Below are 23,123 nucleotides of genomic sequence, written 5' to 3'. Positions count from 1 at the left end.
CATAGCGACCAGCCCCGCGAATTTCTCTCATTAAAGACGATATATCCTGTCGGGAAGACAAACACGCTTAGTGCAAACCCAAACCGTCGTCACCAACAAGCTGGTTGTCATTCGATCTTCGAAAATCCAGTAAATATGCATCTTCAGCACTTGCATGTGCACCGGAGAGCGGAAGGGCTCTTCGGATTCGGCAACATTGCCCATGAGATTGACGTCTCTGCCGACGCCTCGAAGCGTGATGTCGAGAAGCGAGAACCTCGTAAGTATCTGACCTGTTTACATCTCATTCAAAATCGATTTAAAAATACAAGTATCTGGTCGATGATGATTATCTAACTTGTTGCAGAAGCAGTGAAGACCGTCTTCAAGACTATTGAGGCGACATTTGAAGGAGCTATTGGTGGATACAAGACAGTTGGCAGTGAGCCTAAACCCACAGGCTCTTCAAAGGACGACGATGAAGATGACGACGACGATGATGATGACAAGAAGAAGGAGGCCGAGGAAAAGAAGAAGGAAGAAGCGGCTGAAAAAGAAAAGGAAGCCGAGGAAGCTAGAGAGAAGGCCCAAGAGGCCAAGGAGAAGGCTCAAGAAGAGGCCAAGAAGAAGGCCGCTCAAGAAAAGGCCGAGGAAGAGGAGGAAGAGAAGGAAAAAGAGCAAGAGAAGAAGGAACAGGAAGAGGCTGCCAAGAAAAAGGCTGCTGAAGAAGCCAAGTCTCGTAGTGAGGCCGAAAACGACACAACCGAGAAGGAGAGCTCGACCATCAAGCCCACCAGAACTCGCGCTCAAGTCACCAGCAGCAATGAGGCCTCATCTATTCCTACCGTTATCAGTCACCCAACCGAGTCCCAGTCTATCGAATCCATCCTGGCCAAGGCAACAGGCGCCGCCTCTGCTTCCACAACCATCGATGAGGTGGCCGACATTTCCGGAACCTCCAGTCTCCCCAGCTCTACTTCTGTCCCTGATGCCACCGGCACCAGCGCAGGAGCCAAGGCTGGAATTGCCTTTGGTGTTCTAGGCGGACTTCTCGCCATGGGATTACTGATCTTCTTTGTCTTTTCCAAGCGTCGCAAGCAGGCCGAGATGGAACGACTCGAGAACGATGATGAGAAGCTTCATGGCCCAATGGTTGGTCGCGGTGGTGCTGCTCCTCCCATGGCTGCCGTTGCTGCCGTGCGTCGATCCATGAGCCCTGAACCTTTTGAGCCCGACACCTCGTCCGTCCGCGCAGATGCGCAGGCCCCTCGCGTCAGCCTCCGACCCGTCACTCAATTCCTGCCTAACTGGAACGGTATCGAAAACCAGAAGCGCTCAAGCAAGGGTGCTGCCTTGGCTCTTGCTGTGCCTGCTTCTACTTCTCCTTCAGCCAATGGACCTCTGTCACCACGAACTCCCGGCGGTAGTGCCTGGGAACGCCCGTCTACAGCTCAGAGCGTTGATCCTGCAAACCCCTTCGGTACACAGGCTGAGCGTGTCCCCTCGCCCGTTCAAGAGGAGACTGCCTCTGTCCACCGCGTTTCTCCTAGTCCACTATCCGAAAATTCAGCCATCGGTGTCTCGGCCCCTGTCTCACCTCAATCGCCCTTTGACAATCCCGTCACTGCCACTGGAGCCGCTGTTGCTGCCGGAGTTGGAGCTGCCGCAGTCGCCCGCAAGACATCGATACGCAAGGATGGCCCTCCTCAACTTGACCTGACAATTCCTAGCGCCCCTATGGCAGCCATCCCTGGCAGCCCTGCCGGTACCGACTACAGCAATACTTCTGCTACAGGTGGTGCTCCCGAGAGTCCTTCTGGTGGCGCAGCCGCTATTGCAGCTGCTGGAGGGCCTGCTACCTCGGCTGTTCACCGTGTGCAACTCGACTTCAAACCTACTATGGACGATGAACTGGAACTGAAAGCTGGTGACCTTGTCCGACTCCTTCACGAATACGATGATGGCTGGGTAAGTGTATTCCCTATTGTATTTTTTGTTTGAACTATACTAACTATAATCCAGGCGCTCTGTATCCGACTTGACCGATCTCGACAAGGTGTTGTTCCTCGAACTTGTCTATCAACTCGCCCTGTGAAGCCTCGCCCTGCCCAAAACGGTCCTCGACCAGGTCCTCCTGTCAAAGGTGGCCCTCCCCGTGGACCCGGGCCTATGGGACCCAACGGCGGACGCCCTCAATCACCCATGGGACCCCCTGGTCGCCCTCAAATGGGCTCTGGACCCTTCCAAGGCCTCCCTCAAGGCCGCATGAGCCCTGGACCTCGATCACAATCGCCTGGCCCCCGTAATGGACCACCAGGTGGCGGACCCATGAGCCCTGGACCTCGCTCTCAGTCACCCGGGCCCGCTGGTGGACGTTCGCAAAGTCCCAGCGGAGTGAACCGAAGAAACAATCCTCCTGGACCCAGCCCCATGAATCCTTCTCAAGGACCAACTTCCTCAGGCTCACTCAACAGAAAGCCCGTCCCTGGCCAGGCTTATTAAGCCGCTTACTGCAGGTGATGAGGCCGTATGAAACAGGATTAAAAGGACCGGCGTTCTGCGATACCACGGAGAGGCTCTAGCATTATGGTCTGCTCACGATTTTTCACTCTTCTGGTGGATGATTTACTCTATTTTGAAACTTCTTGTCATTAACTTGACCATTTCTTTTCCTTTATGTGGCCATTGAGCCCTATGTCTTATTCTATCACGTTCATATAACGTTCGTATGTCAAGCGGTCATTGACGTGCCGCTAAATCACAACATGCTGTATCTTGTGTCAGTGCGACCTCGAGACGGTTTTTCGACTGTTCGGTTCTTGGAAAACGTACGCATGTAGATTTCGGCGTCTCGCCGCGAGATAATCTCCTTCCCACGTGGAAAGGAGTTGCGCTAGTCGCTAATGTGTATTCATGTTTGCGTTTGCCTTTTTCGTATATCATTCCTTCCCCCTGCGGCCGGCTCCAGGTCGTTGGATGGAGATGAAAGGAAAGCTTGCTGGAGGGTTTGTCACCACCAGAGGCCAAGATTTGAAGATTTGAGACGAAAGATAGAAAATGAAACTATTTCCTCGATGACCTGATTTCTTAGCCCGTGTGCATGTGTTGGATGAAAGCGATATGGTCCCAAGGTATCAAAAAGATTGGCCGATGGAAGCATGAGAGATGGAATTAAATCAGTTTATGCATGTATTGCTGTTGATCTACACTTGATTAAAATTGAGTATCAAGTGCAAAAAGAAATGATCACGCTGGGGATCGAACCCAGAATCTTCTGATTCGTAGTCAGACGCCTTGCCATTGGGCCACGCGACCTCGCTCTTAGATGTTTTTCGTTTGGCAAATCGGCACCCAAGATCGCAAGCGAAGCTAACATGCACTCACTCATGTGTTACAGATGTAATCCTTGTGTGTTTGACCTAAGTATCTAGGATTGCCATTTTGTCCTGCATCCATGCCCATGAAATCCGACGAGACCTTTTCTAGGTTGCTCAACCTGGGTAGGTATATGGGAGATTCAGACTAAGTAAATACACCGAGCGGCCTTCAGACCGTCAACTCCGTTTCATTTCCTCAAAAAAATTAGCAGCCATTGCTCCTGGGGTATCTAGTCATGTGTGGTGACATAAAGACATAATCATCGCTTCCCCTTCGCTGCTTCCCTTTTTTCAACGCCCGTTTTTCAATGCCAAGATTCTGGCCACAGGTGAGTGGTCATGCTGACTCCTGTCAGCCTACTCTTCATCCATCAAATACTCCAGGATGGACGTGCCCGAGTGGCTGTCTCCGCAGCAGGGGCAGATACCCTCTTCGTCGTCGTCCCAGTCGACGCCGCCGATCTCGTATCCGCTAGAACGAGAAAATTGGATCCAGTCGCGTTTCTCGACGTCTCGAGAGATAGGAACTCGTTTCCAGATGACGGTTTCCTCGTCGCGGTCTGAGGATGGATGCCCTTCTTCACTCGGTGCTGGAGGCAAGACTCCAAGCCTGGTAGCACGCGAGTGGCTGTGAAATGTGTCCTCATCCTCTTCGCTGTCCTCCTCATCATCGGGCTTCCAAGCTCTTATCACCCTAGCGCACCATTTCTTCCCTCGGAGACGTTGAAGGTACTTGGAGCGCGCCATGTACGAGGCCGGACCGTCAAGATACAGTCCTTCATCCTTGAGCATGCCGCTCAATTCAACGGAGGCCTTCAAGCCAGTGTCGTCAAATGGCATGCCTGTGACTTGAAGTTCATTCAAGGTGCAGCCGAACTCGTGGGAGCAAATGTCATGCAACTCAGCACCACTAAAAGGGAGAAGCGTGTCAGAGAAATTGACGAGGTCGAGTCGGAGGGAAGCCAGAGACGGTAGCATTTTTGGTCGTGGTAGCTTCCTGTTTCGGTAACTCGGATCGAAGGGTGCACGAAGCCCCTCGAGGAAGTCGACAACCTGGTTCCAAGTGTAGCACCGGAAACCTCCACGGACAAGAGGAGATTCGGTAGAACGCTGCTGGACCTTCAAGTGATGGTCCTTCTTCAGATCGGAATGATAGCAGCGGTCAAGTTTGTGTCGGCGAGCTGGTTGGTCGTCATAGTATCGTGCGATAATACGGAAGTTCACATGGGTGATGTCCTGACGAAATTTCGCAGGGAGGTCGGCAAAGATGCGCACCGCTCGAGGAGTTGTAAAAGTAAAGTGGTTGGATTCCCACAAAAACCGAGTGCCTTCAATATGGAGAGCTTTGCAGGTGGCCAGAAAATGGATGGCGATCTGGTTGCCCTGCGCTTTCTCCTTATCAGACAGGTTCTCAGGTGTGAGGGGGGACAAAGGGTCCACGATCGGGGTGGGAGATTTCATAGCGAACTTAAGGATCCGGAGAATAACTTCCATGGGAAGGTAAGGAGCTTGATTGGGCATAGAAGAACGGGTCTTGCGCTTGAGGGGATTGGATTGTTGCATGTGGTTCAATGAGACAGAAGACCAAGAAATGCCATTTTCGCGTAAGATGCGCTTCAGTCTCATGTTCTCGTCAGCAAGAAACTGGTTGACACGGCGGTGAGGATGGGTGAAGTCGTCTTTTGCCTGGTCCTCCTTATCTCTGCATTCCCAGGGGAACGCGGTCTATGTAGTTTGTTAGTCAAATTCCGAGGATGTGATATCGCATGATACTGACCGGAGGATCGTTCGACATGGTTGGAGTGAGGTTGAGAAAGTCAACAGACTACTTGTTCTTTTTGGACAACGCCGTGCGAGTAGTAGCAGGCAGATCTGGTCCAGAATAATGCTGAAAAGATAACCCGTGAGAGAAAATCAATCAGTACCCGGATTGCAAGTGAGAAGAATGGTCCGGTCTAAATAGCTGACAAGACAGTAAGTGAGGACTGGGATAACGTGGAGAGGCTGCACTCCTGTTGCGCCAGCATGAATCAGACGTTTGTTGTTTCCTTTCTTGTGATGCAGTTTGAAGAAACGATAAGTGAGTGAAGAGTGGGAAGATGCATCCAGCCAAGCACACGGTCTTTGTTTGCGTGGCAGCGAGCTTGCAGGGTAAAGACAACAGTAAAGGCGCGCAACCTCAATAGCCGCTTTGTGGTCGCGCGCTGAATTGCGGGATGCCCAGGATTGATGAGAATAGGAAAGGAGATGAGGGCGAAGTTGGTGAAGCGGCCCAGGTAGGATGTTCACTAAAATCCGCTGTTTCCCTTCCCGTACCAACGAATTTCTTAGGAAGGTTGTGTGACGTGATGCGTACTGGTCGAGTACATGCGGAAGGCGCACCCTGAAAAATACCCCCTAGTGAAGTTGGCCTCTATGTTTTGGGGTACAAAAATAAACAGACAAGACGCTCGATGCTAATGACGTAAACTGACCTACTAATTTCGTCTCTCAGGCTTTCATCGGCAACCTTTCTGATACCTTGAGGACCTCTACGGCAAGAGCCCGACCGCGGGGCAGGAGGCAGAAGGCGGGAAGCGGCAGTCGCCAATCAGCCTGCACTTGCTCAAACCAACAGATGAATCACAGTGTCCATTGCATAGTGAATGCAATATCTGCGACAATCCTTTAACAAATCCTTGTTTATGAGAAATCAATTCGTGGCTTTGTGATACTGTCTAGCTGTGGTGATACTCTTGACTGGGCGTTTCTTTGAATTCGTAGATATGAAAGAAAGTAAGAAACGCTGCTAGCCGTGGGTGTACTTGCATTTGCCGCGGATTGCATTTCCCAAAAGTGGTAGTATATGCGATCGAGATCTAGACGATGCCATAGAGGAACCTCATAAACGAAACTCAAACAAATACGCAGCCGGCGGCATTGTCATTTGGTGCTGTCAGATATTTACTATCATGAGGCAAATATAATGACATACAAGTGCACAGGCTTGCTTGCCGCTTTCTTTGACTATTTTAGATATATCCTTCCACCATCCATGTCAATGGCAATCCAGACCATGACCTGTAATTTCAAGGCAACATATGACTGATCACATATAACGTCAAGGATGTTCCTGTGTTTGTGTAACTGAGACTGGCATCGTGTGATTGAGAAGACGAGCCTGTTGAAGCAACTTGAGATGATTGATGGTGGTCAAGAACTAACGATCAATCTCCCCAGTACGATCTTGATGAGCAACGGATTTCTAGCTACCCCTGTCCTACTAACCGGCTTGGGTGTTGCCGATCCATATTATTTTAAGAAAACGGCCGGGGATCTTCGCTGTAGCTGCAACTACTACACCTGCTACTGTTGACCCACTACCCTTGGGTGAGGTTGAGCTTCTCAAATAGCTATCTGTTTTCAAGTCGTCTTGATATCAAGTCAGTAGATTCGCCGTAAAAAGAGTCCATGCACAGGGGTAAGGTTAGGCTATAGAGTAATTGATTCAAATGCACTGGATCTACCGGCCTATTGCAAACCCAGGAAGCAAATCAAACTGTCATCACCTGTACCTCTAACCACACTGAGATATGCTACCGCAGCTTCCCATGGGTATATAAGCCTCCTGTCACTCCGCGGTGTCAATTGCCGTCTGGGCTTCCGTGATAAAATCAGGTACTCGTTCTAAAGGCCAAACAGAGTGCTTTATTGGTAGACAATCGTGATACAAATTCAACAAAACACCTCCTGCTTCCGGGGCTGATCGTGAGCGTGACGTCACCATTTATCGAAGCTCGATCTCAGGCACCCCACTGTACCTACAAATCAACACAACATCGATGATGAAATCGGTACGATTGTGCCATGTTGGCTTGCCTGCATTGGTACGTAAGCAGGTAGCTCGGCCGAGGAGGTGCTATATAACTCTGCCAGTTCAGCTCCAAGCCTTACGTTCTGGTTCTGATCTTATCTTCAATCACAAACAACAACACAACTCCATCAAATTCTTTACAACTACGCCAAACAAAATGTCTTTCTCCAACGCAAACACTGGCGATGCCCCTGCCGACCCTTACAAGAAGGCCAACGCTGAGGACGTTCCTCTTCAGACCAAGATCGAGGACCTCGTCCACTTCGTCACCAAGGAGAAGTTTGGCATGATGACCACCCGCGGTTCTGAATCCGGCAACCTTGTCTCGCGTTGCATGGCGCTGGCCGCCACCGTACGTTATCCATATACTCATATAATTTACATATGGCGTAACTAACGTGTTCTTAGGAGACTGGAGGCATTGACCTTCTTTTCCACACCAACACCGAGTCTGGCAAGACCGACGACCTCGATGCTGACCCTCATGTCAACATTTCCTTCATCAACGCCTCTGGAGAGTGGGCTTCTATCGCTGGAAACGCCAGCATCAGCACAGACCGCAGCCTTGTTGCTAAGCACTACAGCCCAACCCTCAAGGCTTGGCTTGGCGACCTCGGTGACGGCGTCCACGACGGATCTGAGAAAGATCCCCGAATTGGTATCATCCGTGTCAAGGCCGTTTCTTCCACCTACTCGCTCGTTTCCAAGAACTTGCTTAGCCGCGTTGCCGACATTGCGTCCAGCACCGTCACTGGCAAGCCTGCCTCGCCCAACACCTTGAGGGAGATTTCGGAGGGAGATGTGCGCTCGTGGAGGGCTTCGCGAGAGTAATGGTCAGGATAATGCAAATCTCGCTTGTACGATAGGACTTAATATCAATGGCGATACGAACTTATGACAGCATTAGTATACAATCAAAGTTGTTTTCCATACTCGGCGTTCCATATTTTGTCCCACTTCTCCTTGTCAACAGCAAATTGTCGCACGTAGTCGAGCTCCAGCTCATGTGTCCTTCGTCCAAGAAGAACAAGACTGTGAAGAGGAGGACCAAGCTCCTCATCAGTAGAGCAAAGTTCTTCCAGCGTACCAGCCACGAATTTCTCTGTCCTGCCTCCTACACGAGCAGCACCAATGGCAAGACTGTCTTTGGCGTATACGCCCTCCTTGCGCTCCTCCTCAATTTCCAACATTTGCTGGGCACATTGGCCCACGGTCATGTAGCGAGGGGGCTCGTAGACGAGGCGACCACGAGCCATGTTCTCGAGACTCTGCTCCTTGACTTTGATATCCACTAGAACCAATGTATGAAGGCCAATCTGGCGATTCTCCTTTATGCGGTCGTAGAAAGATGCAGGCTTCCAGGTGTCTGTGAAGAAGACCATGGACACGGTCTGACCAAAGTTGTAAAGCTGAAGACCGCAGGCACCGATACCGGACATGATGGAGGCATTGGGAACTGTTCGGACAGGGATCTCAAGTTCTCGTGCACGAAGAACGAGATCTGTATGTGTTGTCGCACTTAAAATGTCAGTTTCGCGCAGCGAGGTGTCATGACATGCTTATAGTTCATACCCAAAAGGATCACCAACGACAAGGAATGCGACATCCTCGTTCTGCGCATTTCGTAGGATCTCTTCGCTGTTGGATTCGACCATTTCACGGTCAGCTACTGTGATAGAGCGACCATAGTATGATTCCTAATAAGATCGTTGTTAACATGTATCCGCATGAGGCCATTGTAGGGTATATACCAAGACGGATTGCTCAACCAGCAGAATGCTAGTGTAGGCTTCAAGATAGACCCTGGAAGCCTTCTTGACAACCTCCAGGCCCTTGACAGTAATATCTGTCTCGTCTGAAAGACCGAGTCCTACGAGGTACAGCATGATTGATACTTTTCACGTGGTAATGCGGTGATATATCTTGTGGTGAAAAATTGTCCTTGGGTCGCGATACAAAAAAAAGGTGCCCCGCGGCGGGGTACTTTTTTAGCGTTCGATATCTGTGACCTCATCTAGCGCATTCTGTACATCCCTGTCAGTCGGTTTTAAAGATGGTGACGACTTTGGCATAGGGGAGTTTTCGCCGGTGTAAACTTTACCTACTTAGAGTCTTGCCATATTATTGAATAGCTATGTAGGTTGACTAGCTACACATCGTATATACTATTATTACTTTGATATCATCTATTTCAAATACAATTAGAATTGAGGATACTCGATACACCTATTTAAAGCTTCTGTTGTGGTTCGTTCTAGCATTAAGATCAAGTCGTATTTTAATAATGGTTTCGAGCACGGGAAAACTGAGACTACCTGCATATCAGAAAACGCTCAGTATTTTGTCAATTGATAGCCTCAACAAAGAAATCAAACATTTTAAGGGGTCTTGATAGAGCTATAAAATCTTTTCTTTTGGTTTATTGGTACTATGGAGTTCCACCGAGCTTTACTTGCAACGGCCCAAGGTTTGGTAAGGTTCCCGCATGTTTAGCGACCGTCCCACCCTTAGTAGCCAAACTCAACTTGGACCAATTTCGCATTGCTTCCCAAACATCATCTCTCCATCATCACCATCCACAATGTCCGACTCAAAGAAAGAAGGCGCCTACGGCGGCGCACCATCAGGCGACACCGACTTCCGTAAAACATGGGATCTCGAAGAATATGCCGCCAAGGGCAAGGAACGCGAAGCAAAGGAGAAGGAAGAGGGCAAGGCGCGTTACGAAGCCAAGCTCGCGGGCAAGAAATACTTCAAGCCTTTGACCGGCGACGAAACATATACATCCGCTAGACGCCATGTGATAGATTTCACGCAACAGATCGGAAAGACGCAGCTCGTCCCTGGCGGTGCAGGCGTTGGCAAGCGTGGCCGTGGAGCTGGTCAATACTGTGAGGCTTGCGACCTCACGTTCAAGGACAACAGACAATACATCGAGCATATCACTACACCACAGCATTTGATGAATACGGGCCAAACGATGAACGTTAAGCGCGCAACAGCCGAGGAAGTCCATGAGCGCATCGAGGCATACATTAGGCGACAAGAGGACCTCGAGAAGGAGAAGCAGACCAGTCTACACGAACGACTACAATTACGAGAAGAAGAGGCCGAGAAAGAGGCTGAGGAACGGCGGAAGAGGAGGAGAGACGAGATGGAAAGGAAGAGACTCAAACAAGAGGAGGCAACCAAGGTGAAGACAGAGTACGGAGAAGATGTGCGCATCGAAGGCGAGCATGACGAGGATGACATGATGGCTTCGATGGGCTTTGTTGGATTTGGAACGTCAAAGAAGTGATGGATATCTGGATTGTTTAGTGATACCCCATGCTTGACATGACCTTTCATGACGGGGTTGGATCTTCAATGGATCGATCAATTATCCTACTACCGACTCATGGATACTAACCATGAGTCTCGCAAACATCATCATCGATCAGGTTATTTTGATAACAGGTGGGGCGCAAAAAGATAGAGCGTTCGGGTCTTTAATACAAAATGAATTTTCTTGGGATATGTTTAGCGCCAACCTCGAATCGGTGTTTTATAATCACTACTTGAGTTGTGACTTAGTTACCAGGGTCCTAGCTTGTACTGTGAATTGCTTCATGCGCAAATCCGTTTGTTTGACCAAAACCATGAGCGGGGCCGTTAGCTCGGCTCCCCCACCACTCCGACTCTCGATCCACAACTAGTACTCACTTTGGATCGCCGAGTTACATACTACTGTTGTTTGATCCTACTACAGAATCATTCACCTACATACACTCCTAACGCATCAGTTCCTGCCCTCGAACTCTCTCGAGTCACCAGCTACTGGATATAGCTCAGAACAAGCTCTCAACAGACCGACATAATGGCTGCGAGTTCTGCACCCGCGGCTTCGCTGCTGAAGCGACAGCTCAAAGAGATGCAGGCGGGCAGGGACCTTCCTGGAATCTCATGCGGCCTTGTCAACGACGACAACATCTTTGAGTGGGAAGTGATGCTCATGATCAGCGACGACTGCAAATACTATGGCGGTACGACCATGCCCCTCACTCAGCACTCCTTAACCCCTCATGACCTTAGGCGCGAAGCTAACCTCTTGTCTGATTGTAGGAGGAAACTTCCGTGCCCGTCTATCATTCCCACCGAGCTACCCGCATATGCCTCCCTCTCTTACCTTCCAGGACCCAATCCCCTTTCACCCCAACATCTACGAAAACGGGAAGCTCTGCATCTCCATCTTGCACCCACCCGAGGACGATGAGTACGGCTACGAGGATGCATCTGAGCGCTGGAGTCCTGTTCAGACACCCGAGAGTATCCTAATCAGTACCATCAGCCTTTTCCACAGCCCCAACGACGAGAGCCCTGCCAACGTCGAGGCCGCGCGAATGTTCCGTGAGGAGAGGGAGGGCAAGCATAAGGATTTCAGAAGACGCTGCAGGAAATGCGTAAGGGAGAGCCTGGGAGAGGATTAGATTAGTGGTTATATATATGAAGGATTTATGGGTGTAGGATGCATGAGCAATTCGGCGCAAGGTGGCTGGAAAGGCTGCGACGACATCAGTGTTTTGAGCGGAGTCATGGAGCTTCATCGTGTTTTTATCATCATCGAGACCAATCGGCTTCTCTGTCCCGCATCCCCGAATCATGCATGGGTGGTATTTAGTTATTGGCCTCTCTTTTCACTCGCAGTATCTAAGTACTCTCTTCGCCAACAAGCCCGATGACCTTTCCAACTACACGATCCCATTCATGATCCCATCTTAGGGCGCCTTCGCTAACAGCACCTTTCTTCAGCCAGGACAGCTCTTCGTGTCCCGAGAAGCTCAAGAGCCGTGTAAGGATATCAGTCAACTCGGACGAGGTCTCGAAACCACACCCGTTCTGCCCCTCCTTGACGAGTTCGCTGAAGCTCTCAAAGGCTGAGTAGGCCGCAACAGGAAGGCCTGCGCCAAACATGTCCACCACTTTCATAGGGAGATCGACGCCTGAGCTGGACTTGTGCAATGAAATTCCGAGATCTGCTGAAGCGAGCAGTGAAGCGTAGTCTCTGGTAGACAGCCATGCTGTTAGGATGCGAATGCCAGGTAGTTTACCCTCGTCCTGGAGCGCCTGGATTCGCTCTAGGTAATGCTCCTTCTGGGGTCCCTTCCCGGTGATGATGGCAAGGATGGGTGCGGCCTCTGCAGTGCTGGCATAAGACACGAGTGCATCGAGAAGAAGACCAAAGTCCTCATCCGGCGTCCATGAAGTGCTGCTAACGATAAGACGTACTGCACCCTCGACGATATCTTTCGCAACCGATCTCGTCTCTGCAAGTCGAGACAAGAACGCGTGACGTTCCTTGGTTGAAAGGATAGGCTGGAAAACCTCGGCAGGTCGGTCGTGAAGCGTGTAGACGGAACGTTTCACGTTGAAAGGCTTTACCTTGAGTTGACGAGCCATAGCATCCGTGACAGCAAGGTTGGCATCTCCCAAATAGCGTCCAAAACCAGTTTCGTACCAACGATAGATAGGAACAAGTGGCTTATAATACCACTTATTCTGTGCCAGGATGGTGTAGCCGTAATTGTGCCAATCTACCACAAGCTTGCTGCCACGAAGGAGAGAGACCATTAATGCAACATGGAATGTGGGAATGGAAGGAGGATTCTTGAGAAGCGTCAGTTTTTGTGAAATTCGAATGCTTGTAGAGCCTCGTTTTAACATACTTGAATGATTATCCATTTCGCAGCAGGGGCATCGTACATCAAGGTACGGAATAGACCCCAGAACTGCCAGAGGACCTTGAGAGGAATATTGAGGAAAAAGGGCAAAGTTCCCCAGCGAAGCACTTCTGGCTGTGGCGGGAGCGCATACATGGTGACTCGCGGGTTGCCAATGAGATCAGGATGTCTTGATGTCTCTACTCAGTATTAGCTATAAGTGCTAGGCGAATTGAAGCAACTTGTGACCTTTGTAACCGACGATATCAACTTGTCGACCATGCTTGGCGACACTCATGGCATGATATTGCATACGAGGGCTGCGGCCAACATCGCCGACGACGAGGACTTGGATGTGATCATCTTCAGGCTTCTCAGCTGGTTGGTAACGAGTTGGTATTAAGCCGGCGAGACCACTGAGCAGCCATACGAGGACGACACAACTAATACCGCCCGCGATGACGGAGACAAAGAATACGGTTGACATGTTGAGAGAAGGAATCGGCAATCATGACATGACGTTCAGGCTAATCAGGTTGGTAGTGCTCTGGTTACTAGGCTGTCTTGGTTGGTGTATCCGTAGGTGTTGGTTGGTGTTGGCCAAGGCCACCTTGCATTGGTTGGGTTGAGGTTCCACAGAAATCTACTATGCGCACAGGTAAAATGCACGCTCAACACATCTAGAGGTTTTGCGGCTTGTATGTAGGTTCTTTAACAGGGGCAAAGCAACTAATAACGAGATATCGATCTTGATGTTTGCGAGGAATTAACCCTAGACGATGATCAAACATAAAAGCGAATAGGCAACGAGCGATTCAATTGGTACCTTCGTAGAAATATGTGGAAATAGATGAATATTTCCACAACCTTTCTTATCCATTCCATGCTTAAACTTTCTGTCAGGGGAACCCATTGTTTAGCCTCGATACCAACATTGCAGAGTATTGTTGGACGTTCCAGACTGCAAAGTATGTGTCAAAAAGCAACACGCCAGACTCTTCTTATCAGAAACGTCACTGTACGTCTTGTCAACGTGCAAAGCAAAGAGCCGGGAGATTATCACATCGCATCACATCACATCACATATTGAGATGAAGCTCAGGGGTCGAGGTGCAACGCAACGCAACGCTGCTGCGGGGTGCCTTTCATGACTGGCCCGGAGGAGCTAAAGCATCAAGGGCACTAACTTTTAGCGGGCAAGCAGGCCGCATGCAGGGGGCAGACCACCCAATTCAGCAAGTGGCCAGTCACAACAGACTGCTTCCCCAGCATCCCCGGTCAAGCTACAGGCCCCTCGAGGGCCAATGCATGATCCAGTATCATCCAGTAGTAGGATCAGGAAGGAGCGATTTCAGTCCAAGAATCAAGTGACTCTGAGATTCTATCATCTCTCGGCAACTGGGTTGATAACATAGACGATTCTTTCACCGACTCTCAAGTAACTATACAATTGAACACCCAACAACTCAGTAACGTTTTATCGCCCTGAGCTTTTTATCTATTGGATTTTAGGTCGCAATCCTCTTGGCCCCGTCGATCGCTGCTCATTCGGGTTCTCTCTACTCTGTACTAGCTCCACGTGCTGGAGTCTCCTATCTCTAGCCCGCCACAACCACCGACGGCTCTTTCACGCCTCCCGCGTCCATCTTTGAAAAGGATCCGTGACGTCCCACGATCTCTTCTTACTCTTGTTTTCCTATATTAGCGACACGATATAGCTTTTTGTGACGCGGTCGTTTCACAAGTACAATTTCCCAATTCGACTGATGACGTTGCGATTGGTTTTAGACGAGTTGTAAGGACTCTCTCCCACATAGCGAACGAATACTTGCGCCGTCCACCGCCTTCAAACGACTCCCCAGCAGGACCGAACTCTTGATTACAACACAACTGTCGAGTCTCGAAACAAAATGGCGTCTTCATACGCCCTTCCGACGTCTTCTTTACCGCACGCGCATCAAACACATATGCATTCCCACACACGAAGTACATCTCAATCGTCGCTCAATAACCTCCGACGACAGTCTACTTTCTCCAATGGCAACCTGCCCTCGGTACCTGACGAGGACCACGGTCACGAAGCTAGCCATGACCATGGCGACGGAAACTACATCGCACACTCACACAACCCGAGTGTCCACAAACATGGACACAGACGCTCCCGCATGTCCAACACAAGCGCATCCATCGCCCGCGAGAAGCTCCCTCCAGCACCATTGAATACACTAGAGGGTTGGACAGAAGAAAAGACACCCGGAGGCAGAAGTATTCTCTCACCAGGCCCTGCTTCGGCCAACATGACCTATTCTCCTCCCGATCAATCCCACGACCACCCTCACGATCACCACGATCACCATCATGATAATTCACACGACCATGATCATTCCCACTCGCATGATCATTCTCATTCTCATTCTCATTCTCATTCGCACGACCATAGTCACAGTCATGACCATCATGGCCACTCGCATTCGCATGGCGACGACAAGGGCAAACGATCGTTATTCACGAGGATGATAATCCCGTACACAACAGGATTCCCCATTCTAAACGCCATTCTAATTGAAAAGGATTCCAGACGGATTTTTTACTTCATGGCGTATGTGTTGACCCTTTTCCAGGTCCGGAATGTTTGACTAATTTGGATCTTCGCACAGGCTCAACTTTTCATTTATGGCTGTCCAGGCGTTTTATGGCTACGTCACAGATTCACTTGGTCTTCTAAGCGACAGCATTCATATGTTTTTTGATTGTGTGGCACTGATGGTTGGCTTGTTGGCTGCTGTCCTGAGCAAATGGCCTCGAAGCCAGCGGTTCCCATATGGCTTCGGCAAAATTGAGACATTGAGTGGATTCGCCAATGGCATTCTGTTGATGTGAGTAACTTTCGGGACGTACGCAGGTACGTTGCTAATTGCTGTGCAGGCTGCTCAGTGTGGAGATTGCCTTTGAGGCGTTCGAACGGTTGTGGGAGGGAACACAGACGAAGCGACTGGGCGAGCTATTTATTGTCAGTACCATGGGTCTACTCGTCAACCTTGTGGGCATGATGGCTTTCGGTCACCACCATCATGGACATGACCACGGCCATGATCACGGTAGCGATGGAGGCGGCTGCCATGGTCATGATAATGAGAATATGCACGGCATCTACTTGCATATTCTTGCTGATACCTTGGGCAGTGTGTCAGTTATCGTGTCGACAATATTGACGAGCTTCTGGGGATGGGCTGGATGGGATCCTCTGGCGTCGTGCTTTATTGCGATTCTCATCTTCCTTTCTTCCAAGCCTCTCGTTTACTCGTCTGCGAAGCGACTGTTGCTTAGTATCCCCGAGGATACAGAGTACAACCTACGCAACAGCCTCGGGGGCATCCTGAACCAAAGAGGAGTGGTTGGATATTCTTCGCCCAAATTTTGGCGAGACGATCATAGTGCTAGCCCGACTGGAGGCAAGCTCCTGGGTGTTGTACATGTGGTGGCAGCCAGGGGGGCTCCCTTGGAGGACGTTCGGGATCGAGTACGCGAGTATCTTCTAAGGGAGGGTGCGGACGTCGTTGTGCAAGTTGAGCGAGAAGGAGATAATAGCTGTTGGTGCAGCAGACGAGGAGTCCCAGCGCCACCAGCGACACCGACATTGGCATCAATGAAGGCATCTTAGAGAGGAAGTATATTGCTGCAATCTGGCGAGATGAAGTCTGGTTTTGGAATAGAACAAGCGATAGAGGGGATGATAGATACGAGGAATACACCAAAGAGGAGGAGGACGAGAATTGTCGCGAGACGGGGGCCACTACTTCCTTGCATCAAAGAAGAATCGTTTTGATTGTTGGGTTACATGAGGGATTCTAATAAGTGGCGGTTGCCGCAGACTGTATCAGGGCCTCAACGGCATCATGGAGAGCACAAGATGTATTTGCGTTTCCTGGGTTGAACATTTGCAAGGAACGGACCTGGCCAACAAGGTCATGAGCGATACGGAGGATCACATGTATTATTACTGATATTCTTAGTGGGTTGTATAAGTGAAGGAGGGTGTATATCCAGCAACAAAGAAGACTTGGACTATTTTCTGACAGCGTATGACTTTATTTCACCCGCCTTGTGATGAGGCTATGTTGGAAATCAAGGTGTGAGGTCAGTCAAGAAATGTAGAGCGATTTGCATGTGATAATGAGGTCTGCAACAGATAGAGATTGTGGGGCTCTTCTCCAACAATGAACAACTTCAAGAGCCTAATGAGAGTTTAATGTCAGCACGAGGGATCGGGATTGGATCTACAGACAATCATGGATGACTTCACATGAGCCAAAACCCCGAATCCAACTCAATTCCGTCTGCCCGGGCCGCTATAACCGCAACCTTTCCAGCCTTACACTGACTGTCCACTCAAGAGATCAGCCACACCATCTTTAAGAGACTGAACTACTACCGATGTAAAGGCCGTAGGTACCAAGTGTCGACCCTCATCTTGGAACCCCACGAGACTCGGCTCATTACATGTGGGGAAAATAGAAAGCAGAACTCATGATGCGACCCCCCCGCGAGCCGAAGCCGAGGCAAAGAAAGCCGGGGCCCGGGGTTCGTAGAATTTAATTCTTGGGTATCATTGCCCCGGAAGACCGAGGGAACTTAAAAGTTGGAGAAGCATGGTAGCTGTAGGATCACCATTGCATTTTGGCAACAACAATTGTATTTGGGTATTATTGGTTTTACTCCTAGAATTGCATCAACTTGAATTAAATACATCTACCTAACTACTGCACGGAAGTGGAAAGTTTCGAGAAAAGCGTCTCAGTTGAAGCAACGCCAATCGAATAGAAACATAGCAAGAGACGCCTAGTGACGTATTGAGTAGATAGCTTAGTAGTAGCTATATCATCCTCTTCCCTCATTCTCCCAGTCTGTTTCTCGTCTTCTTTCATATTATTACATATTCTAAGAGCTCCATTGGTAAAGACCCAACCCTTATCTATACTTACATCATTTTCCTCCAAGCTGTGAGCTATAAGCTACACCCTCCCCTAGGCCGACCACCCCACACTCCCACTCCCACTCCTCCGCATTCGACATTCCGAGGTTCATTTATTCATAACCCATAACCACAGCCTGCACCCTTCCTCGCTTCCTCTCTCCTCTTTCCCTCCTATTCCTCAGTAATACTCTCCTCTCCCAAACACGTCACAATGTCCGCCCCCGACGCTCCAGACTCTGCCATCGAGGCCCGTGTCGCCGACAAGCTCAAGAACATCGCGCCTGCCGCCGAGCCAAAGGACGAATCCAAGGCCGGCGCATCTTCAGGACTCGCTCAACAGGCTCGCGCATTCGCTGCTGGTGGTTTTGGTGGTCTTTGCGCTGTTGTCGTAGGCCACCCCTTTGATCTTGTAAAGGTCCGACTTCAAACCGCCGAGCGAGGCGTCTACTCCTCCGCTGTCGACGTTGTGCGCAAGAGTATCGCTCGTGATGGTTTGCGACGAGGTCTCTACGCTGGCGTGAGCGCTCCTCTCGTCGGTGTTACCCCCATGTGTATGTTCATCTCTATCTTCTTTGACGACCCCGCACAGTTGAAATTAACCCTGCATCAGTCGCCGTGTCTTTCTGGGGTTACGATCTGGGCAAGCAGCTGGTCCGGGGTGTGAGCGAAGTCCCCGCCGAGGGTCTCACGATCGGCCAGATCTCAGCCGCCGGCTTCATCTCCGCCATTCCTATGACTGCCATCACCGCCCCCTTCGAGCGCATCAAGGTCATTCTCCAGGTCCAGGGACAGAAGCAGCTTGCTCCTGGCGAGAAGCCTAAGTACAACGGTGGCGTTGACGTCGTCCGCCAACTCTACAAGGAGGGTGGAATTCGCAGCGTCTTCCGCGGCAGCGCTGCTACCCTAGCCCGTGACGGTCCCGGTTCTGCTGCCTACTTTGCCGCCTACGAGTATATCAAGCGCAAGATGACTCCCATTGATCCCCTCACTGGAAAGCCCAGTGGCCAGCTCAGTCTTTCAGCTATCACATGTGCTGGAGCAGCCGCCGGAGTTGCTATGTGGATCCCTGTCTTCCCCATTGACACTGTCAAGTCTCGCCTCCAGACCTCTGAGGGCAACGTCACAGTTGGCAGCATCGTCCGCGAGCTATACGGAAGAGGAGGCGTCAAGGCCTTCTTCCCTGGTTTTGGCCCTGCTCTAGCTCGTGCCGTGCCCGCCAACGCTGCTACTTTCCTTGGTGTCGAGCTGGCTCACCAGGGCATGAACAAGTTCTTTGGTTAAACAAGGGAGGAAGAATCTCTGAAGCATCGTGTGTGTGTGTGTATGAGGAAAAGCAACCATTGATTTTAAGGGACTTCGATATGGACTATTGAATGGACGCTGGGCGAGGATCACAGCGTACGAAAGGCGTTGGTGGGTGGGCATGTCATGACTTGTATTTTCGTCTTCACCCATGAGTGGGTGCATTTTGGAAGCAATGTTCGAGCGCTGAAGCATACCTTCTGTTTTCAAGTATATAGACCATGAGCAGTTAAATCTTGGGATTGATTTCTGTTGTAGTCCATAGATGAACGAATATATCACCTCTACTTGAACCTGTTGAGTCTGGGTTTGTAACAAGCCACCAGTGGACGTCGATAATGTGATATATAACCTCGTTTTATCATTCTCCTTACTAAGAAAGAACGCATGTGAGCAATCTTGAGCCTTCAGTGGCACTCTATCATACAAAACCAGTACCGTACTGTACCAGCCTACCCACGTACCAATATACCCAGTATCCCATGCGCCAAAAAATCATCATGTGCCTGAATCCAATAAACAAAAACAACCTGGAGTAACTCAATGAAACATATTGCGACCGTATAAATCCACCCCTTCCCTAGGTATCAACCCCAGTACTGACGAGTTCGGCATGTTCGTTTACACCGAGAGCCTCCCTTGTTCATATATATGGTGTCCCGCCATTTCGCCGATGCTATGAGTAAAAGACAGACCTGTCTGTCGCCAAGTACTGAAACAAATAAACGACCAACAGGAAGCAACGCGCGCTAAAATATTGTGAGGCGAAGGGAGATGAAAGTGTTCCGCCCTAATTCTCGAGAAATGGGGTTGTTTACTTGGTCACCCTATCAAAGGGTAAAATAGAGTGAAATATCACAGGAGATCAAGAGTGTGAAGTTAAGCACGCTCGGTAGTCGTCCAGCGTCGTTTGGAAAGACTCACGTCGCGGTACCGCTCTGCCTCACCAGGAGGCCGAGGAAGTCCCCAAAGCCCGCCCAAGCCGTCCCCGAGCTGCCCAATCGGGAGCTCCTCGACAGGGTTATCGCGATCGTGTAGAACGTCTGTCATTATTCGTATCGGGCCCGACAATATAGGACCTCGAGGGGTAGCCTTCGGGGTGGTTTCCCCACTAGAGGGAAACGAGAATGAAGTCAATGAGGAAAATGCGGCCGGTGGTAGGGTCATAGTCAAAGAGTTCGTCGATTTGAGCTCGAAACGAGAAGGCAACGATGATTGAACGGGGAGGCTTGAGGCGACCTCAGTGGTCGAGGTCAAGGGTCCATCCTTCTTGCTCTGGGTCGTATTATCGAATCGGCCAAAGTTGGGCAAGACGGTATCAAAGTCTTCCTTATCAGAAGCATCATCACTGCCATCGTCCATCAGCCTGAGGGACGAGGAACGGGGAGTCCACAAGCCGAACGAAGGTGTGCCGGTGCTTGGAGAATTACTCTTCGGGGTTGTTTCACCCTTTGCCGTATTATTTTCTGTTGTTGCCGGCGCCGCTGCTGTGCTAAGCCTCGGCACGCGGTTTAGGGGACGCTGAGAGCCCGAGGTTCGGCGCATCGATGATCCAAAGGCCGCACTAGCTGAAGCACTGCGACTGCCCCCAGGTACGATAGGATCCGAGTAGACAAAGGACCCAATAAGTGGACCAGGGCCCTCTTCATCACTGATACTGGGCTTGCGGCCACGGATAGTGGTGGGGAAAGAATCGGCCGCGTTTGATCTAGCAGATACTGGAGTCGAAGTGGTCGAGCGCAGGTGCTCAGTGCTTGCGGACATTCGAATATCGTACATTTGATGGGGCGAGACATGAGGCTCCTTTTCGTAGGCTGATGCGGCTAGAAGAGCATGGTAGTCGGCATCTTGTTTCCGTTCTGCCATCGTGATGGATGCAATGCCGACATCCATAAGCACAGGTTGATGGGTGATGGCTCCGATCAGAGCATTGCACCCAGCACCATGAGATACAAGGATGACAACAGTCTCCACATCCTCATCTTCGGAGGCCGTTTCATTATCGTCATTTCCTGCCTGGGAGGTTCCAGCAGCTTGTGTGACCATCTCATCAGGTACATCAGTAGTAGCGTACCAATCCACCATCTTCTTGAGACCTCGCCGAAACCTCTTGTGCATGTCTGTCCATTCCTCTCCCAGCTGGCCTCCATCTCCAAAGTCGAGTGGAGCCCTCATCGAATCCCATTGGTAATCCACCACTACGCACTCGTCGCGCGCATGGGCCACAAACCCATCAGGAATCTTTCCAGAGCTCGAGATGGCGTAGTTGGGCTTTGGAACTGTGTATCCCTTCTTCGTAAGTTGGCTAGCCAGCTGGCCTGTCAAAGCTGCTGCCATGGCTGGGCCTGATGAGCCCTCCGCCGAGGACCCTGGTCTCATGGGTCCAAGAGACGGACTGGCGGCTGGTGAACCGTTCCATAAAGAGGCAGTAGAGCCTCTGTGCGGCATGGGAGTGGGCGCGGATGCGGACGTCAGGGCGCTGTAATCTTCGCGCCGCAGCAATTCAGCCTTTGCGCTTCCGAGCATGAGAGCCGCGCCAGGAGGCGGAGTGATATGTTCGAAGTATTCAGGGGACAGCCATTCTCCAAGGAAGGAATCAAGACGTAATATCGTCGATCGGAAGTGCTTTGGCGGACCAGTGGCAGAAACGAAGATGTCGTTTGGACGATGAGGCGACTCATGGGGAGTCTGGGCGAGTCCGGAGCTGATTCCAATGGATGTTTGGGCGCATCGTAAGAAAGGTGAGCTATGGATGACAACTTTAAATCGGCGGCGCCTCTTCGTATCTTTGGAATTCGATTCGTATTCGGCTTTGGATTGCTCGAGGATGCTGGAAATCTGATTACCAACAGCTCTGGCCTGCAGCCAACCGCCGTAGGTCAGAGGAGGATCGTAAGGAGTAGGGGACGAAAGGTGCCATTTCTTGTCGGCGGCATCGAGGCGGTTGCCGTGCCTATTTTGAAAGTTAGTTAATTGTCTTGAAGAACATTATGGTCCTGTTTGTAGACGCAGCGCTAAGTTGCGCGATGCAATTCCAACGATGCATCATGACGACAGGGGTCCAAGAATGGCACAGTAGGTGGAAACGTACCTGACGACAAAGATGTAGGCCGGCGTACGGCCCATGATGAAGTTATCAACAGGAGCAAATGGGGAAATTTGCAAAAATATAAGTTGAGAACAAAGGCAGTGCTGCAAAAGAGAGATGTCTTGGGTAAAAAGAGAATGAGAGAGGAATGAGGTTGGTCTGCTGAACCGAATAAGAGAGGCCAAGGGGTGATCAAATACCCTGGGCCTGGCGGGTTACACAGTTAGCAAAGTTATTGGAGCTTGTGCAAGTGCAGGGCGCCCACTATTAAGCCGACGTGAAAGGCAAGGCAGCCCAGCCTAGGCCAGACACACCAGGTACCTAGGGCAGGCCAAGATTGAACTTGGACTGGGAGAGGAATCTCGACCAAACGTGGAGAAAAAAAGTGTTATGATTTATCTGTACGTTTCGACGTTTCGAGGACGTTGCGCTTCAAAGGTAAGGGAGATGAGATACACGAACGCCACAAGCTAGCAGGCGGTTCAGTTCAGCAGGTGACCAGAAAGAGGTTGGTTCCCCTCAGCGAGTCACCGTTGCACGGCAGACCTAGGTAAAGGTAAAGGTAAACCGTTGACCTGGGGTGAGCACAACCGTGCCGTGTCGTGTCGCTCAGTTAACGTTTGAAGAGATGAAGGCCTAAAAGAGGTGTTTTGATCCGTTTCTGTTATAAAATATTTGTAAAAAACGGAGACGAACTGGGAAGAGAGACAGAGATGAAAGATGGAAGAGGAGAAGCTACGGTGACAAGACAAGGCAGTGATAGATCATGTCTACATTTAGCAACCTGATTCTCCAACAATCAAATGTCAAAACACACACACATAGGCAGACAAAGGGGGGTTGCCTTGCCTTG

General features: G+C 50.4%; 10 protein-coding genes and 1 non-coding gene across 11 annotated transcripts; 6 read left to right on the top strand and 5 right to left on the bottom strand.

Moving 5' to 3' along the window:
* Positions 1-135: 135 nt before the first annotated feature.
* On the top strand, positions 136-2,481 carry FGSG_09625 (uncharacterized protein; the record flags this gene model as incomplete). Its single annotated transcript, XM_011329781.1, has 3 exons — positions 136-259; positions 347-1,947; positions 2,077-2,481. 3 exons carry the CDS (start codon positions 136-138, stop codon positions 2,479-2,481), a joined length of 2,130 nt encoding a protein of 709 aa, XP_011328083.1.
* A 741-nt stretch (positions 2,482-3,222) lies between these two features.
* Positions 3,223-3,294, bottom strand: FGSG_20740. Its single transcript has one exon. It is a non-coding gene; the product is annotated as a tRNA-Arg (tRNA).
* Positions 3,295-3,591: 297 nt separating this feature from the next.
* FGSG_09626 (uncharacterized protein) lies at positions 3,592-5,151 on the bottom strand (the record flags this gene model as incomplete). Its single annotated transcript, XM_011329780.1, has 2 exons — positions 3,592-5,081; positions 5,134-5,151. The coding sequence occupies 2 exons, from the start codon at positions 5,149-5,151 to the stop codon at positions 3,714-3,716; spliced, it is 1,386 nt and encodes a 461-aa protein (XP_011328082.1). The 3' UTR covers positions 3,592-3,713.
* Positions 5,152-7,312: 2,161 nt separating this feature from the next.
* Positions 7,313-8,183, top strand: FGSG_09627 (bli-3 protein). Its single transcript, XM_011329779.1, has 2 exons — positions 7,313-7,561; positions 7,618-8,183. The coding sequence occupies exons 1-2, from the start codon at positions 7,496-7,498 to the stop codon at positions 8,038-8,040; spliced, it is 489 nt and encodes a 162-aa protein (XP_011328081.1). The 5' UTR covers positions 7,313-7,495; the 3' UTR covers positions 8,041-8,183.
* FGSG_09628 (diphthine synthase) lies at positions 8,084-9,113 on the bottom strand. Its single transcript, XM_011329778.1, has 3 exons — positions 8,961-9,113; positions 8,782-8,906; positions 8,084-8,727 (listed from the first exon to the last, which is right to left on the bottom strand). The coding sequence occupies exons 1-3, from the start codon at positions 9,093-9,095 to the stop codon at positions 8,124-8,126; spliced, it is 864 nt and encodes a 287-aa protein (XP_011328080.1). The 5' UTR covers positions 9,096-9,113; the 3' UTR covers positions 8,084-8,123.
* Positions 9,114-9,790: 677 nt separating this feature from the next.
* FGSG_09629 (uncharacterized protein) lies at positions 9,791-10,507 on the top strand (the record flags this gene model as incomplete). The annotated part of the gene is made up of 1 exon (XM_011329777.1): positions 9,791-10,507. The coding sequence occupies one exon, from the start codon at positions 9,791-9,793 to the stop codon at positions 10,505-10,507; it is 717 nt and encodes a 238-aa protein (XP_011328079.1).
* Positions 10,508-11,065: 558 nt separating this feature from the next.
* Positions 11,066-11,675, top strand: FGSG_09630 (ubiquitin-conjugating enzyme E2 14; the record flags this gene model as incomplete). Its single annotated transcript, XM_011329776.1, has 2 exons — positions 11,066-11,231; positions 11,311-11,675. 2 exons carry the CDS (start codon positions 11,066-11,068, stop codon positions 11,673-11,675), a joined length of 531 nt encoding a protein of 176 aa, XP_011328078.1.
* Positions 11,676-11,887: 212 nt separating this feature from the next.
* On the bottom strand, positions 11,888-13,455 carry FGSG_09631 (uncharacterized protein). The gene is made up of 3 exons (XM_011329775.1): positions 13,155-13,455; positions 12,912-13,105; positions 11,888-12,852 (listed from the first exon to the last, which is right to left on the bottom strand). Exons 1-3 carry the CDS (start codon positions 13,390-13,392, stop codon positions 11,896-11,898), a joined length of 1,389 nt encoding a protein of 462 aa, XP_011328077.1. The 5' UTR covers positions 13,393-13,455; the 3' UTR covers positions 11,888-11,895.
* A 1,360-nt stretch (positions 13,456-14,815) lies between these two features.
* On the top strand, positions 14,816-16,931 carry FGSG_09632 (uncharacterized protein; the record flags this gene model as incomplete). Its single annotated transcript, XM_011329774.1, has 3 exons — positions 14,816-15,504; positions 15,563-15,781; positions 15,831-16,931. The coding sequence occupies 3 exons, from the start codon at positions 14,816-14,818 to the stop codon at positions 16,564-16,566; spliced, it is 1,644 nt and encodes a 547-aa protein (XP_011328076.1). The 3' UTR covers positions 16,567-16,931.
* A 1,136-nt stretch (positions 16,932-18,067) lies between these two features.
* FGSG_09633 (uncharacterized protein) lies at positions 18,068-19,472 on the top strand. Its single transcript, XM_011329773.1, has 2 exons — positions 18,068-18,431; positions 18,491-19,472. The coding sequence occupies exons 1-2, from the start codon at positions 18,092-18,094 to the stop codon at positions 19,159-19,161; spliced, it is 1,011 nt and encodes a 336-aa protein (XP_011328075.1). The 5' UTR covers positions 18,068-18,091; the 3' UTR covers positions 19,162-19,472.
* Positions 19,473-20,061: 589 nt separating this feature from the next.
* Positions 20,062-22,308, bottom strand: FGSG_09634 (uncharacterized protein; the record flags this gene model as incomplete). Its single annotated transcript, XM_011329772.1, has 2 exons — positions 20,062-22,135; positions 22,274-22,308. 2 exons carry the CDS (start codon positions 22,306-22,308, stop codon positions 20,062-20,064), a joined length of 2,109 nt encoding a protein of 702 aa, XP_011328074.1.
* Positions 22,309-23,123: the final 815 nt, after the last annotated feature.

This window comes from Fusarium graminearum, chromosome 4, assembly GCF_000240135.3.
Source record: "Fusarium graminearum PH-1 chromosome 4, whole genome shotgun sequence".
NCBI classification, from domain to species: Eukaryota; Fungi; Ascomycota; class Sordariomycetes; order Hypocreales; family Nectriaceae; genus Fusarium; species Fusarium graminearum.
This window is presented reverse-complemented; position numbering and strand designations above follow the sequence as displayed.

Coding starts and splice junctions, on each gene's coding strand:
- FGSG_09627 (XM_011329779.1), top strand. CDS start 7,496: ATGATGACCACCCGCGGTTCTGAATCCGGCAACCTTGTCTCGCGTTGC. Junction 7,562..7,617: donor GCATGGCGCTGGCCGCCACC/GTACGTTATCCA, acceptor ACGTGTTCTTAG/GAGACTGGAGGCATTGACCT.
- FGSG_09631 (XM_011329775.1), bottom strand. CDS start 13,392: ATGTCAACCGTATTCTTTGTCTCCGTCATCGCGGGCGGTATTAGTTGT. Junction 13,106..13,154: donor TGATATCGTCGGTTACAAAG/GTCACAAGTTGC, acceptor AATACTGAGTAG/AGACATCAAGACATCCTGAT. Junction 12,853..12,911: donor CGAAATGGATAATCATTCAA/GTATGTTAAAAC, acceptor ACGCTTCTCAAG/AATCCTCCTTCCATTCCCAC.
- FGSG_09633 (XM_011329773.1), top strand. CDS start 18,092: ATGTCCGCCCCCGACGCTCCAGACTCTGCCATCGAGGCCCGTGTCGCC. Junction 18,432..18,490: donor CGTCGGTGTTACCCCCATGT/GTATGTTCATCT, acceptor ACCCTGCATCAG/TCGCCGTGTCTTTCTGGGGT.
- FGSG_09628 (XM_011329778.1), bottom strand. CDS start 9,095: ATGCTGTACCTCGTAGGACTCGGTCTTTCAGACGAGACAGATATTACT. Junction 8,907..8,960: donor TGGTTGAGCAATCCGTCTTG/GTATATACCCTA, acceptor CGATCTTATTAG/GAATCATACTATGGTCGCTC. Junction 8,728..8,781: donor GTCGTTGGTGATCCTTTTGG/GTATGAACTATA, acceptor TGACATTTTAAG/TGCGACAACACATACAGATC.